Here is a 15,878-nt window from a genome sequence, read left to right on the forward strand (position 1 = left end):
TGCGGGCGCTATCTCGTACGACGCTTCGCCGTGCAACCTTGAAGAGTTGCGGAATCTAGCGTCGTTTCCTTCCTTAGATCGCTATCTTGAAAGCGATCGTCTTACGGGACAGACGATCGGGAAGCATAGAAATGCTTGCGCATTTAAAAGCGAAGGAACGCACACGCACACACACACACAGCGATGACGAGGCAGTATTGGGCGCTCTCGCTACCTTTCGCGATAGCGTGACGGGCCCATTTCTGCCGAACGTTATCACGAGCCGCGCGAGCGTAGCGTTCACTCTGACGATGTGGTGTTACAGCGTCAGCCGGTCGGTGCCCGGCTGCCCCCCGGACGATCAGCAGGCGCCGAGGCGGTTCTACACGGGCGACATAGCGGACGCCTACGACGAGGCGTGCAACTTCTGGAACTTCCTGGACCAGGAACTGGAACCCAAGGTGCGCCCGCTATGCTACGGATGCGTCTCTTAGCCGTTGTTCTTTTTTAATTGTTGCTTTGCTCGCCGCTTCTGATCCACAGATAAACGTTTGACGTCCAGATGCTATGAAAACGTTACGAAGGGCGCCTTTCTGGTGAAAGCTCTTGCGCCTGAAATTTTGACGTGCTCTGGTTCTTTGCCGCTCATCAGAATCGATATCGACGCAGCGTTTTTATCTTTCCTCATCGTACGTGTGGCGATTAAAAAAAAGCAAAAAAAAGCTTTGTGCTGTGCCAACCACGGCGGGCAGCCCTTCTTGAGCACGTGGCGATAATATTGCTAATTTGGTTCGTTTCATACTGGTTTGATATAGCGTTGAACAGATGTGTGAATGCAATGCTTCGGTGTAAAGCAGTTAGCGTTATATAACCCACTTGTTTTCACCCGCTTTATGTTATATAACCCGCAATTTTTTTGGATGCGCATAGATCTGCGTAAAGCCCACTGGAGGCCATGATTTGTGGTGAAGGAGCCGGCTGCCTCAATTTTTTTTCTCATTTTTTTTTCAATTTATCAATGCAATTCGCCACTCTTGTTTTCTGATAAGAGCATACGCCTGCTTTCAGTAAATCTTTAAGAGGAAGCTTTAGCACGGGCCCAACTCCGACGCGGCCTATTCAAATGCATGTAAAACTCAGAAACGTTTTTCTGAGATAACCTCTGGAATGATTGTAATGAAATTTGTAGGATTTGAGAGAGAAAGTTAAATTATAGTGACTTTTGAAAGCGGAATTTCGATTTAGAGCCTGAATTTTGTTAGATTTCCAAAAATGCGAAAGTTTGGAAAAATAAAATAGAAGCATCAAGTTTGCAAATAGATCCGAATAAAGAACAGATATAGCGGTTCTGTAAACGGCATCCGTTACGGTTGTGTGCAAGGGTTCTGCAAAATCTGTATTTCCATATTACTAAATTGTTTGAGATTCTTGTGTAACATATCAATTTTGTCCGCTTTAGATGTACTATTAGATGCAATTCACATCATTGTGATATCATTTTTCATTGCTGAGTTAGAGTTGTAAACTTGATCCTTTCGTTTTCTGAAACCTTCCGGTTTCTGCCAATTTTTAATAAATATGTGAGAAGAAATAAAAAATTCGAAACCAACAGTCACTACATAATAAAGTTTTCTTTTATATGCAACAACCCCCGCCAAATTTGGCGCAGTAGTTGCCGAGAAAAACGAATTCTTCTTGTAAATGTATTTAGATAGGAGCACCCGAGCTAAAGCTTCCTCTTAATGACTATTGCCTTCTGGACGGATAATACTGCACTGCAATTACTGCAACTACTGCACTGGGCGCAGTAGTTGCCGAGAAAAACGAATTCTTCTTGTAAATGTATTTAGATAGGAGCACCCGAGCTAAAGCTTCCTCTTAATGATTATTGCCTTCTTGACCATAATTTTTTTTACTAATGTGCGCAGGTAACGAGCCCGCTGCTATTTATGTGACTCTCACTTCGGTGCGCGCCGCATCATTAATGAGCGGCTGTAAATCATCGCCTGTCATTAGCTGAATTTATTCGCTCAGATATTTCGTTCTGCAGCACTGGGCCGCTATCTTGTACACGTTCGAAAAGCCGACGTCCGATTTCGCCTCGCGCGATTGTCCAGGCTGCGCCGATATCGCAGCCTAGGCCAATCTAGTCCAATCGCGTGAGGCGAAATCGAACGTCGGCTTTTCGAACGTGTACAAGATAGCGGCCCTGCTTTTAATTTCATCGCGAACGCAACCAGAACGGTACGTCGTGCGACGCGGCCGTTTTATTCTGGTTTCCTTGTGACCGTGCTGCATCTGTGGTTTAGAGCAGTGCACTGCGTGACTTATCACCGAGAGTTGCAACTCGGTCGATTTCGGTGATAACAAGGGAGCGGGACTGTTGCGTTTATCGGTACACATTTCCGTACGCCATGAAATGGGAGGGGGGGGGGAAGCGTTCTCGGACGATAACTGTCGCGAAGATTTCGCTCCAGTCTGCACTGGGCGCATGCGCGCAAGGGTCGGGCTTGAAGCAAACGCGGGAAAGTTCTCACGTGACTCGCGCGGACCGAGTCTCGGAAAAAAAAAAAGCGAAGCCATCGCTGAAAGTAGTCGTCGGAGGAGTATCGTACTCTAGCACCTTTTAACGAAGTCAGCGAGTCTATTTTTTTTTTTTCGAAACTCAACCGCGGTAACCTGGTGGCTTTGGCGTTGCCCTTCTGAGCTCGTAGGTTCGATCCCCGTCGCGGTTGCCCGCATTTCGGCGAGGGTGAAACGCATAAAAAAAAGAAACTCGTGCGCTGTATGTAATTTAATTACCCAATAAACAATCCATCAGGCGGTTAAAATAATTATTGTGTCCCCCTTTACGGCATGTCTTATAGTAGGATCAGGGTTCTGACCCATTAAAAAAACTTCTTTTTTTTTAACTTTCTGAATCGAGTTGCTGCGCTCAGCCGCATTGTGATGGGGGGGGGTGGAAGGCAAAAACGCTTGTTTCCCGTGCACTGTGTGCACGTTAAAAAAAAAAATACGCCCAAGCAATCAAAATTAATCGGGAGTCCCTCACTACGCCGTGCGTCATAATCATACCGTGGTTTTGGCACGCAGTGCACCCGTGTTTCATTTAATGTTACTTCTACATTTGGTTTCTTGCTGATCGACTTAACGTCAAGCCCCAAAGCGACACTGAATGTACCGGGGACGCCGGGCTAAAAAAAAATTCCCCGACGATTACGGTGCTCTCTAAATTCTGAGCGCAACTGTACACGTGTTTTCATTTCGTGATACATTGGCTGGTGCGGACGATCTGTCTGGTGCGGCACGTTGCAAACGGAGTGAAGTGTGGCGCGACTGCCTCGCTAATCGAGAGATCGCGTGAGGCAGCGCGTGGGTGACGCGTGGGTGCGAGTCGCAGCAGCCGCCAGCGCCGACGAAGACGACGGACCTCCCAGACGAAGCGCGCCACTCTGGCGCCATCTCGTAGCCATCGTCGCCGCGCTGCGCTTTTCTACTCACGCTTTCGCCATACCCTCCCTCCCTCTCCGCCTGCCTCCTCGCGTCTCTCATCCTCGTGCTGCGCTCCGCGTTCGCGCTCACCTTTCGCTGTGCTCGTTCGCTTGGTTACGCCGACGCTCGCCGCAGGAGCGGGGCTTAAGAGCTGCGCTCTAAAATTTACGGATTAATATCAGTGACGTCGGCTTACTCGAGGCGCATCTATAAATATTGGTACATATCTGGTTTCTTGTTCCGCCGCCACTGCGAACTCCGGAGCGCGTGATCGATTGGCCGTGGCGATAGCCGGGAAACGAACCCCATATATTACACTTGGCGTTCGGAAGTTGTTAATTACCCGCCACAGTGAATTAATTATAATAGCTACGAGCGTAATTAGAAATTACATTCTTGTACTTCTAAAAAAACACCGCTGAATGCGCCTCCGGCAGATGCTTTTAAAACCTCCTTATTGGCCGTGTGACACCATCACAACTTCCTTGAGGTAGAACTCCCTTAGGAAGCCTCGCGGTCCATTATCCCAAAGGAGTTCGTGGGTGCCCGTGTGACACGGGTATAAGCAGCTACGGCCTTCTCTGTTGCCGAGCTCGAAATCACTTATTTGAAATCGACTTTGGTGGCCGCATTATGCGCTTTTTTTTAGATCATGCAGAATTTTTAGAAATCGCCAGTGGCAGATATCGTAATTGTAGTCCTTGAGTTGGATTACTCGAAGCGGTGCACATTATTCACCGGAGAGATGGAAATGTTTCGTTGACTAATTAAAAAATTTCTAATTTTAACCTTATTACTTCACGGCACATAGTGCAATTTCGGAATTGTATCCGGTGGGTTTGCAACCCACATGCACCTGCAGCGAATACTGAGCATGGCAGCAGTTTCAAGATATACGCCGTCATACATGCGGTAAATATAATTGTTGTACCATTTCATTAAAGGTTATTTTGCGCAGTGGAGCACCAAACTGGAACGCTCCTCTATTTTGTCTCCAACTTCTGGAATCACCATCTCGAAACTGGTGTCATCCTGAAAATTCGTTCCAAGTGGATACGCCTCGCGAACTCGCAGCCTAAAATTGGTAACTTGCTATACGTGCCATAAGGTAACTAAGAAAATTTAATAATCTAGTCTTCGTAATTAGTCAACTATGCATTTAAATTTGTTTTGCGAGTAATGTAAGCCTCCTTGAATAATCCAGCTCAATGACTAAAGTTATCGTATCTGTCACAGACAATTTAAATATAAAAATAAAAATAAAATAGAAATAAATAAAGAGAGCACTGGTCCGCCTCCCCCTCCCCCATAGAGCACCCCTTTTCTGCCGCAAGGCTTCGCCTATTAAACGCAGAAATAAAGACGAATAAAAAAAAGTCTGTATGATGTAAAAAAAAAAACATAAGCCATTCCACTCTGTGAAGGTGAATGACCAGCGAAGCTGTTTAGCAAATGACACGCAGCTCACATGGAATTTCAGACAATGGTGCGAACACAATTATTGTCCTGATCGGTCGTCATCGTGACGATAGGTACGCATACACATTCTCGTAAAGCTTCTGTTATTAAATACCAAAGCATTTCTATGCCCACCAAACGAGAAATTTTTTCCTCACGCAAGACAATAAATGGTTCATACCTCCGCCCCCCCATCCCCCGTAATCAAGCAAAATAAAATAATTATCTACCTGAGAGTCTATTGACCTTGAAAATGGTACCTACTGATAAATAACCTACTGAAAAAGCATATCCAAGTGATGAGACTTATAAGCTTTTGCATAAACCGAAGCGATCTTGCATCAAATTCGAGAGGCGTGTTCTTGCACACGCACATTTGTTCGTGGACACGAAATATCCACGACACTCTAGCCATAAACAGCTTCGCTGTAAACTATCGGAGAGTCAAAATTATTTCGGAGAGAATTTCACTAATGCAAGGGGTGCGTTAACTGTGATCAGGCTGAACTTCACTCGAGCAGTTTATTTCACTCATTCGCTTCACGTACCATGAAGCGTCCAGACATCGTAGAGGGAATGACGTTGCTTACATACATGACAAGCTGTACACTACCTTTGCCAGCAGAATAAATGTGGTTCATTGCAGTATGCATGCGTGCCTTCAGACAAGTAGCCAGGATTTTCGTTCTAAGGGGGTCCAAGCCTCCTGTGGTCCGCACAAACTTACTTGGTCAGCACAAAGCTTACCAGAACTTGAGATATATATATATATATATATATATATATATATATATATAATCTTTTTTTTTCTTTTTTTTTCTGAAGGTGCACTACAAATCTGCCTGACCACCGTGGTTGCTCAGTGGCTATGGTGTTAGGCTGCTGAGCACGAGGTCGCGGGATCAAATCCCGGCCACGGCGACCGCATTCCGATGGGGCCGAAATGCGAAAACACCCGTGTACTTAGATTTAGGCGCACGCTAAAGAACCCCAGGTGGTCGAAATTTCCGGAGTCCTCCACTACGGCGTGCCTCATAATCAGAAAGTGGTTTCGGCACGTAAAACCCCCGTAATTTAATTTTTTTTACAAATCTGCCTGTCATACTTGAGGTCCTCAGCCAATAATTAAAAGGTTGAGTAAAATAACTTAATTAATGAGTTATGGGGAAAACAACAAGTTGTCTGAGTTACTATAGTCTATTGCGAACAGTATGCGTTCGGTTCAATTCGCTTCCGACGCTCCTTTCATTTTTAAATTCTTCGATCAAGTTATGTGGGACACCCTGTATATGGCTCACCTGAAGCGCCCCCATGTATAGCTGAAGTACTTCCGTGATTCCGCTGTTTTACCTCTTGTCGGTGACTGCCTTCGTGAAGTTATCGCTGTTGATTTATCGCTCGGCAGCAAGACGCGTTTGCTGTTCACAGAATTTCGCGATCGTTGTCGCCAATTCGATATCGATTCCAGCGCTCGTCTCGCGAGCGCCAGCGATTGGTCTGGAATGTGCGGGGCCGCGAGGTGATGAAGATAACCAGTGAGATAAGATTGGGCGATCGCCTACCGTGCTTGCCGCTGTCGTTGTCATTTAAAGCGACGCTATATAAGGATAAATGACAGGCCAGTTTAGACAGATCAAGTATTCTGTGAATATCGCAATTTGTGCGGTAATGGGCTGACTACTAGAAAAGAAAGCGAAGGTCCAAGTTTTTTTTTTTTTCGCGAAAGGTGTCGGGATAAGTTCTTTGCAGGACGTTCCATGTCGGCGGCGGCAACAGCCATGTGGCACCAGAAAGAGCACGCCTCTTATCTCTTTCACGCTTCTTTCTGCGGGAAGCAATTTACATTTACTGTGTGATTTGTTCCTGCGAGATCATTTAGAGTGGGAAAACGAAATTAATACCGGTGAACGGAGGTCTCAAGAGAACGCCTGAGGCTGCAATGAAGCAGGCAACGCGGGACCTCCAGGGAATACAATTGAGGGCAGCGATGGGACCGAACCTGAAACCAGGCCGGGTTCTAGCTTTGGTTTCCCATTTGGTGCTCTGGAGACGTTGTAAAAGTATGCTAAATAATCACACGTTGATTACTTGCGCTGGCGGCTCGATTTGCGCGCAGCTCAAAACAAGGAAGACCCCCCCCTCCCGGCTGAAACAGTTAGTCATGCAAAGAAACGCTTTCAGAGGAGTGGTCTTCGTGTCGTCCCCGTAACTTCGCGCCCGCCGCTAGAGCGTGCGTGCGTGGGAAGGCCGCCCACTGTCGTCTGCTACACTGACTGCAACGCAGGCTTGCCAGCCCAACAGTGCGGCAGACGACGCGAAGCGGCGCCTCTATAGGCTTGTCTGCACTGGTGCTCAGCATAAGGTAGCTCCGCAGAGCGCGGCCGTGTTCCTACTAAGTGTGGCACATGTGTGATGCCAAAGACGTACTCGTCCAGTCCAGTTTGTTCTGCCTTGCCTGCCGGAGGAGACAAGCCCCGCTAGTCAACTCAGTTTGCACCTGTGCGTTTCAATTTCGGCACTTGGAACATATTCGTCGACGCTTCCGGTTCCTTTCGTCGTCACCGTGCTCCGATAATTAGGCTTGAACCTCACGCATGTGCTAAGGGAAGCTCTCTTTCAGAACAGATGTATTTCATTGAAGTCTTGGTGAGTGTAAGACATAGGACATGCAACATATTCTTTCAATCCGGATATAAATTATAACAATGTTCGTCAACATTTTCGTGGCATTTTTACATGGTATCCTGCTTGAATGGCTGGTTATATCGGAGGTACATACTGACTGAACCACCGGGCTGTCGAATGTGTCTTTGAAAGCCTGAGATTGATCATCTTTATTTGCACCTTGAACTAAATTATTTTCTGACACGTTCATTTCTACGACACTGCATCTGTTTCCTAGCCTTTGTTTATTTGCACCTTAGACTGCATTGTTTTCTTTTTACAGGTTTACTTACTTTGACACTGTTCATTTGTTCCACGCGCCCAGTACTCCTGCGATAGCCCTGCTAAAGGGCTGCAGTATGTAGAAATAAATAAATTTGCCGGAATAAGAAATGAAGGTAACAATTCTTTAAGCATAGAATTTGAGGAGTAAGAGGCTCCAAGAAATGGCACACGGTCGGAGCGAATCCAGAGCTGCGACGTCCTTCGTAGCTTCAGTTTTTGCTTTTCGCTCTTGTTAATTACCGTTTGTGAAAACCGCTTGTGAAATCGTTTCGCTCACTCCCACTGCTCTTCCCGGCAGGACATAAAGGTGGAGCCGTCGTCGCCCTCCTGGCCGGAGGCGGACTCGACGTCGTGCACCCCGTACGGTGGCGCCGGTGCCTACTGCTCCCTAAACTGTTCGCCGGCGACCCTCGAGCATCAGCCGACGACAGTCCGGTACGACGAGCCACGCGCGCCGGCTGTTACCGCGGACTCTGCGGCGATGACGAGCTGCTGCTACTACGAACTCCAGCCGCCGCCCCCGCCGCCTGCTTCCACGGGCTCCAGGGACCCGATGATGTGTCCCTCGCCTAGCCACTGGCCGGTTAGCTCGTTGGTTCGATTTTAGTTTGCTCAGACTTGTTTACAACGTGCCCGAGAGATGTGACCGAAAAGGTGGCACAGCAATGCGTGCCTCCTCGCGAAGGTCGACATCCCGGGTACGTGCATCGATTGGTCAATCGGCGGCTAGGCAACACAGAAATATAAGAAGCAATAGTACAGATAACGTATTGTACTGAATGGGCTACCGTTTCAAATATTAAACCAGGCGAAAGATAACTGAAATACAATCGGATTACAGGCCGAAGCTAATAGGGGATCGGATTTTTGGACGAGTACAATAAAAAGAGAGAGAGAAAGGCAAAGGAAAGACAGGGAGGTTAACCAGAGATTATCTCCGGTTGGCTACCCTGTACTGGGGGGGGGGGGGGGGGGGGGGCAAGGGGATACGATAGGTGAGAGAAAGAGAAGGATAAAAAAATGAAGAAAGAAAACCTAAACACACACACACACGTCTTTGAGTCGAACGCGACAGCATTCATAGATCCCTGACTGCTGAACACGCTTCCCGGCAACTGGAGCGTATGTAACCGTAATGTTTACCGAAACGCTGGCCGCGAACGCTATGCTATGCCCGAAGGCGGGCTTTCTGGTAGAAACGCGGCCTCTTGCGTGGGCCGCAATGCGGCGTTGGCGAGCGCCATCTGCAGGTATTGCAAGGAACCGGGCGCGCTGCTCCGTGGCCCCCGAGATACCCACGTGCCGGCGCTTTGAGCTTTCGCGTAACAGAATTATGTTTTCTCGTATTGTCAAATTACAAACCGATGCTATCATGTCTGTAGTTTGTGTGTAAGTCGTACTTTATGATTTTTCTACGTATTTTAGCTTGAGAAATTCAATTAGTTCAGTAGCTTCCTTGCGCCACATGGAGGGCCTGGGTATTGCTGGTTCGAAAATCATGCCGCAACGATGTCCAACGCCGAACGCCGAGCCCGGATTTTCTGCGACACGGGGACCTTAACGCTGTCGCGTTAAAATTATTGAATGCTCGACATGCGGTGTCACCTGCGCCTGGCTTTGTTACACCAGTTCATTTTAGCTTATCGTTCCTGGTTTAACTTGGAAAAACGATGAAAGCTGTTGTTTATACTAGGGTACGTGGATCGGGGTGGAGTCTGAAGAGAATATACGGTACAATTTCCGCGCCCTTCGGGCGTTGCCTGCAGATGGATCTATCCCTTCGCCTGTGCACCACCGAGCCCTACTACCACTGCCCGCTTCCGGCACCGTCACCGCATAGGCCTCGTGCTGCGGGCGGGGACTGGAACCAGCAGCACTCGCAGCAGTTCGCCGACGGCGGCGCCACTAGACTGCCACAGATGGGACACGGAATGCGCAATTCGGTTTCGGTATTGGACGACGGGCTCGATGCCGCTGCCGGCTTGTACCCCAACCAGGTAAGACGTCTGCACGGATAAATGGACAGACTTCACGAATAGCTTATCGACGCCATCGCGCTGCCGCATTGGATACCATTATAGCTCTAGTCCCTGGTATAGAATGAAACGACAAGCTTGGTTTCTGAGCACCTAGTTTAGTGGCGTACCCCTTGTGGCATAAGCCACCACCTGACAGTCTCAGGAAACGTGTAGCTGCATAAGTTTGACATGGCACCTCCGCATTCGAAGACGAGGGAAACTGAGTTTAGTTTCCTTCCACTATCCAGCAGGCCTGGCACGGACAAGAAGGCATGGTTCCTCGTTTGACCAGCGACGTGCCCGAGGTGCCGCTTTCTCCGACCGGTGCTTTCCTGAAGCGCTTTCCCTACGTCGGCCCACGAGACGATCCCGTGGCAACGCCGCATCCACCCGTGCCCCCACCAACGCCGCTTCCGCCAACCTCGTCGCCTCACGTCGCTTCCGGTTCACAGGTTCCGGATGGCGCCAGGATCTACTATCGCAATGGTAGGAGACGCCAGAACTATCTGGCGGGGAAGCACATGTACTAAGAGTTGCTTTACTAACACTACTAACTTGCTCGCCTTCCCGTTCTCAGTCCCGGTCATGGGTGACAAATTTGTAAATAAAGTTCCTCCACTCATTCATTTGATTAATTTCACTCGCTCACTCTCGTCGTTCGCGCACTCTCCCCGCCATTTCCCTCTGTCATTCTTACTCTCTGTCACTCTATTAGTTGGTGGACGTTCATGATTGTGTTGCACTTTGTGTTACACTGACGGAACTAGTCGACAAACATAAAGAACAAGACGCGGACGTACTTGGCACTGTCACTCACTTAAAAGCTCAACTAAATAAGGTTCCAAATCCGTAGTACTCTTTCAGTAACAAAGTCGGCGCTATTGGCCGCCCGCAGCTAGCTTTTCGCGCGCTAGCTAAATCGGGCCACCGCTGTCATCTGCATGCACGGCACTGTATAGGTAAACGACGCTAAGCAGAAATGCTGCTGAGCCGGTAGAGGCAAGCGCAAGTGGCACCGTACTGAGCTTTTCTAACAGAGCAGTCTTGAGACAGAGAGAAACAGCCGAATTCTTGTAATACGTTTAGAGAGTGAGGCTTCTATTTCAGTCGCTCCAATGACCTTGGCAATGCCGCTGTTTCACCTGACCCGCGCCTGTTTAAGCTGCAGCATTCCGCCTTGTAGCAGTTTAGGTCTTGGATGGAGTTGGCGCAGGGGTGTGGCGTCCATGCGGTAGGCGTTGACGCTCCTGCGTTACGTGAAATAACATCTCGAGAAAGAGTGCTATTGACCTTGTCCGGCCTACACACCTCACAGCTTGCGAAATGACGTGAGGGTGCGTGGACTGCTCAAGCTTTCCCTGCCGACATTCTACAAACGAAAGCAAGTGCCAGCCAGAAAAACTCGATGTGGAAAAAGAAAAGTTCACTGCTAATAAATGTTAGCCGGAATATCAGTGCATTCGCCACATAGTTTGACTGAGCGCGAATTGCGGTGGATATCTGCTAATTGCAATATGAATTCTTTACTGCTCGACTTAAGTGCCTTAAAGGGAATAAGCGCAGAATTAACCGGTGAAATTTCCATTGGGGAAACATCACACTGCGTCTTGTCTTGCGAGCAATGCTCTGCTCGAGGAAAAGAGCTGTTGTGACAGAATGGCACTATCTGCCGCAGGCGACTTCAATAAGCCTGTTTTAAAAAAAATCAGTTGGTGTGAGGATGCTCCACCATTGTACTCTACGTTACCAGAACGTGTTATAGACCCTTCGTTTTCTGGTTCCACTGTAACATAGAGCTGCTTCATCAACGCATGCGAACAGTCACGCATGCGTTGAGCGTTTTCTGGGAGCCACGCTTGCACGACTCCCAGAAAACCGTTCGTCAGAGCTGGCTTTCCCGTCATAAGACTCGCCGTGTGGAGAAGCCCACTTCAGTAGTTCTCGTCTTTTCGCTGATGAATAAAATTTGATATTGCAGTACTATACCAGGTTCTCTTTTCTAACCATATGTTTAAAAAAATACGAATAAAGATTCGCTGTGTTCGATTGCGCCATTATTGCCCTTGAGGACTGTTTTACTCTGAGAGTTGGGCATGCGCAAGAAATCGATATGCATAGTGGACTATATGCAAGTTCGCAAGCAAGCTTTCCGACACATCTAACTTGCCCTAACCAAGTTGGCCGTGTTACCTCTAGCAGCACTATAGACCTTTTGATCGGGCGAGGAGGAAAGTGCGTGCGGCGAGCCTTTCCTCCTCTATGGCTTGTGCGATCCGGCGCGGCGCTGCTTGAAAGTATTGTTGTTGCGTCCTGTAGAACGATTTTGAGACGTTTTAGCTCGTACTTTGTTAAATTTACATGGTCGTTGGGGAACCAGTGTGTAGCCGTTCGGTGCGTTGGTAACTACAGTATGCGGAAATATCTATTGGGGGCGCAAACATGTGACGCGCGTCATCAGCCGTGTTGTGTGTATGGGTTGTGAACTGTTTTGGGCGTATCGGTTTTAATTCAACGAAGGGACCCGGTGTTTGTCTATTGCCAGGAAATGGAACATCTGCTCACTATCTGATCGCTTGGCGTAGGAACTGAAACATAAAAGCGCATGCCCTTGTACGGCCGACGTAAGGCAACTCCAAAGCATCTAAGCGCCAGGCGCTATCAAATATTCGTGATACACCGGCATCTCTCCCACGCATTTCAAGTCTAGTAGGCTTGAAATCACTATGATATGTCTACGCTATCCTCCTGTCTGATGCCGATGGCGCTGCTCAACACAGCGATCACTGCGGTTGGGGAGCCAGCATGATATATATGTAAGCTATGTGCTTCGGCATTGCCATCTTTCGCGCTGTAAAGCCGTAATATCCAAGAAGGATCGCATAAAAAGAATGCGACGGCTATTTGTGCGGACAAAATTTTCGTAATGCGGGTGAGTGCTTCATGGAGAACGGGACGAAGAAAACGGAAAAAAAAAGTTTATCACCCTCTTTCTCGAAAATAATAAAGCGAGAAATCGGGCTAACGCCGCAAAAGGACCTCGCATGGTCATACCGCACAACGTTTATAGATCAATAAACGTTGATGTCGCATGCTTGGACCATGCGCTATATAGATAAAAAAAATATCTGTAATCCAGCACCTGCCACTGCTTCGGAGGCTCGCGCAGTTCGTACACGGTTGCTTTGCTGGACAAGTGTAATTCACACTGTACGGTGTGCTGCTGTTACTAACCAAAACTATTTTATTCATGAGTGGAAACCACGTCCACCAAACCAGGTAGCCACACAATGTAATCTACAGCTAACAGTTTGAACGGTTGTCAAAGTATAACAGCACAAATTCTACCGTAGCTGAACGGTACCCACTCTGTTACGAACGTCGCGTATGTTTCACTGCTCCTAAACAGCAGCTTATAACTGAAGGAGAATACTGCTATAAGGTCACATTAGTGAATGGAATTTTCAAAGCTACTCAGTTGATCTCCGAGGATGATTGTAGGCTCAATCACGCGCTCACACGTCGCGCTGCGTGCTCTGTCAGCTTCAACGCCAGCAGAAAGTCATGCCATGACGATTTAAACAACTGCAGTACGCCTCGCTGAACCGTTTCCACGTATAAGCCGCCACGTCACACTAGACAGAGCGCGCGAGTGCGAAAACAAGCTCCAGAAACCAGCACCGAGCGTATACCTGACATACCCAAGCCAGCATGACGACTGACCATAGATGGCGCCACTGCGTATAAAGTATGGAGGCACCCATGAAAAAACCGTCCATACGTGGTGGCCAGAACATGTCGTTATGATGTGTTTCCGGCTCCCAAATCTTTTTCTGCACTTGCAGTTGGCGCACCTATAATCTTCGAGATAGCTTCTTTTTTTTTATTCAGAGAGTCTTTGCTGGGACGTTGATGTTGACACCGCGGTGTCCAAAATCCGATGTCCATGATATGTTTCCGGCTCCCAAAATCGCTTCTACCGCATTCAATCAGTAAATGCATAATCTTAATGATGCACATGCCTTTAAGGTCCACATTTGAAATCCAAAGGTCGCCATCCTATATATATGGGACGTTGATTTGGACACCACCTATTGATGGTACATGCGCTTTGAAAACACGGACGGTGGGCTAAAGGAAGGTGGCAAGAATGCCGTCACCAACGTGCATAGTGACACCTTGCGATTCTAGCCCGACGTCCACCATCTTGGTTAGGGGAAACTAGTTGCATTGAGAAGCGCACTATCACGTTTCGAATGTTGTCTATTGATTAGTAAACAAAAATGACTAATTATCTCTTTGAAGCAATCACTTCCGAGCACATATCGCGATTTGCGAATCGGAGCCGGTGAGTTCGCGAAGCCTGAGGCTCGAAAAGTGGAAGAGCGAATTTTGCTGCTCCTTGTCGGTGCCTAAATCTGAAAACTGGCGCCAGTTCCAAATCTTGTCCAAAGTGGAATTGCCTTGGAAACTCGATTCCTTCAGCAATCGCAACATTTGCCCTAACTGTATTCGTTAAACTTAACAATGAAATGTTGCTATTTAGATAAATATTTGTTCAGATTGCTCCCGCAATTAGTGTCCAACGCCTCGAGTAACCTGCTTGAGGCAGTAGAATTATGCTATGTAGCGCCCGAAATTACCTCTGGGCCCACTACAACTTCCTTATTCAAATACATGCGAAAAACAGACATGGTCTCATCAGACAATCGCACAACAAATTTGAATGAAATTTGTTGGATTTAGTGAACGGATGAACTCTACCGATTTTAGAAAGCAGAAGTTCGATTTCGGGCCTGAAATTTTTTAAACGTAAATTGACGAAAATTTGTAAGGCAAAAAAAAAAAAACTGATGCATAGAATTGACAAATCTGTGACTATGCAACGTCAAGAAATATCGCGGTGCTGTAAACTGCATCTGTTCGGAGTATCTCAAGTAGACAGATTTAAGGTATAAGTTTGCAGATTATGTGAACTTGTAGAATGTTTACGAGAACATTTTAAATATCCTACTCGCTTTTAGGTGCTATTCTACACACACGTTAAATTTGCGCGCTTTAGATATATTTAGATAGGCGCATTCTGCAGAAGTGTGCATGGTATCGTTTTTTTTTTGTTGTTGTTGCCGAGTTATAGTTGTAAGCTTATTTTCTGAGATTATGCTATTTTTAAGAAGTTTCCTTAAATTGCATCAAACCTGAATTAGAAATCTGCATACTAGCGTCACCTGATTTTCTTTTAAATACAACAAACCACATCACATTCGGTGCTGTGGATCCCTAGCAAAACAATTTCTCCGTTCCCACGTATTAAGATTGAAACCTCTTAGCTAATGGTTTATATGAAGATTAAAAGAAAAACAGACATAAAAACCTAAACGAAAGACACTGGTGGCATACTGCTTGCTCCTGGCACAGCGTTAAATGCGGACAAGATCAACGTCTGTGTCACTGCCGTTGCAAAACTTCGTTGATGTCCGTAGACAAACAAGAATACGTCTATCCACGAACCCCGCGCCCTTTCGATGCTCTATAGATTCCAGAAGGATGATCTTGCAGAGCTGCAATATTTGCTTTGTCAGCTGTCCATACGAGAGGAATATTGAGGGCCCGAATTCCAGATTCGCTCCCAGCCCACAGTTTTGGTAGTCGCAATGAAACGCTTTGGAGAGATGCTGCCAAATCGAGGCAGGAACATTTATCCACCTCACATGCATTTCACATGCACACACATGCACGTCCGTGCGCGTGTCGCCAAGCGCAGCACAAACGCTGGATGTTTGCGTGACAAACGCAGCGCTGCTCGATACATCCTATCGAGCGGAGCGGCCAGTATACATGTTCCGATTGCACATGCTCCGATTTCGTGTCGGTAAATTCACCGCTCACCGTGAGGGTCACGTGCCCAAATTCTGGCCTGGCTAGGCACCGCGGCATGGGCGCATGCGCTCCACGCAACGTGCGTGGCCGAGGACACAGTGACTG

General features: G+C 47.5%; 1 protein-coding gene across 1 annotated transcript in view; it reads left to right on the plus strand.

The window, feature by feature from the left end:
- The first annotated feature begins 236 nt into the window (after window positions 1–236).
- The window catches only part of LOC126534552 (uncharacterized), a 60,827-nt gene continuing 45,185 nt past the window's right edge, over window positions 237–15,878 (plus strand). The window contains exons 1-4 of the mRNA XM_050181809.3: window positions 237–440; window positions 8,177–8,461; window positions 9,645–9,875; window positions 10,145–10,382. Of these exons, the coding sequence (XP_050037766.2) occupies window positions 291–440; window positions 8,177–8,461; window positions 9,645–9,875; window positions 10,145–10,382 (904 nt within the window). The 5' untranslated portion in view covers window positions 237–290. The remainder of the gene's footprint in view (window positions 441–8,176; window positions 8,462–9,644; window positions 9,876–10,144; window positions 10,383–15,878) is intronic.

This window comes from Dermacentor andersoni, chromosome 7, assembly GCF_023375885.2.
Source record: "Dermacentor andersoni chromosome 7, qqDerAnde1_hic_scaffold, whole genome shotgun sequence".
NCBI lineage: Eukaryota > Metazoa > Arthropoda > Arachnida > Ixodida > Ixodidae > Dermacentor > Dermacentor andersoni.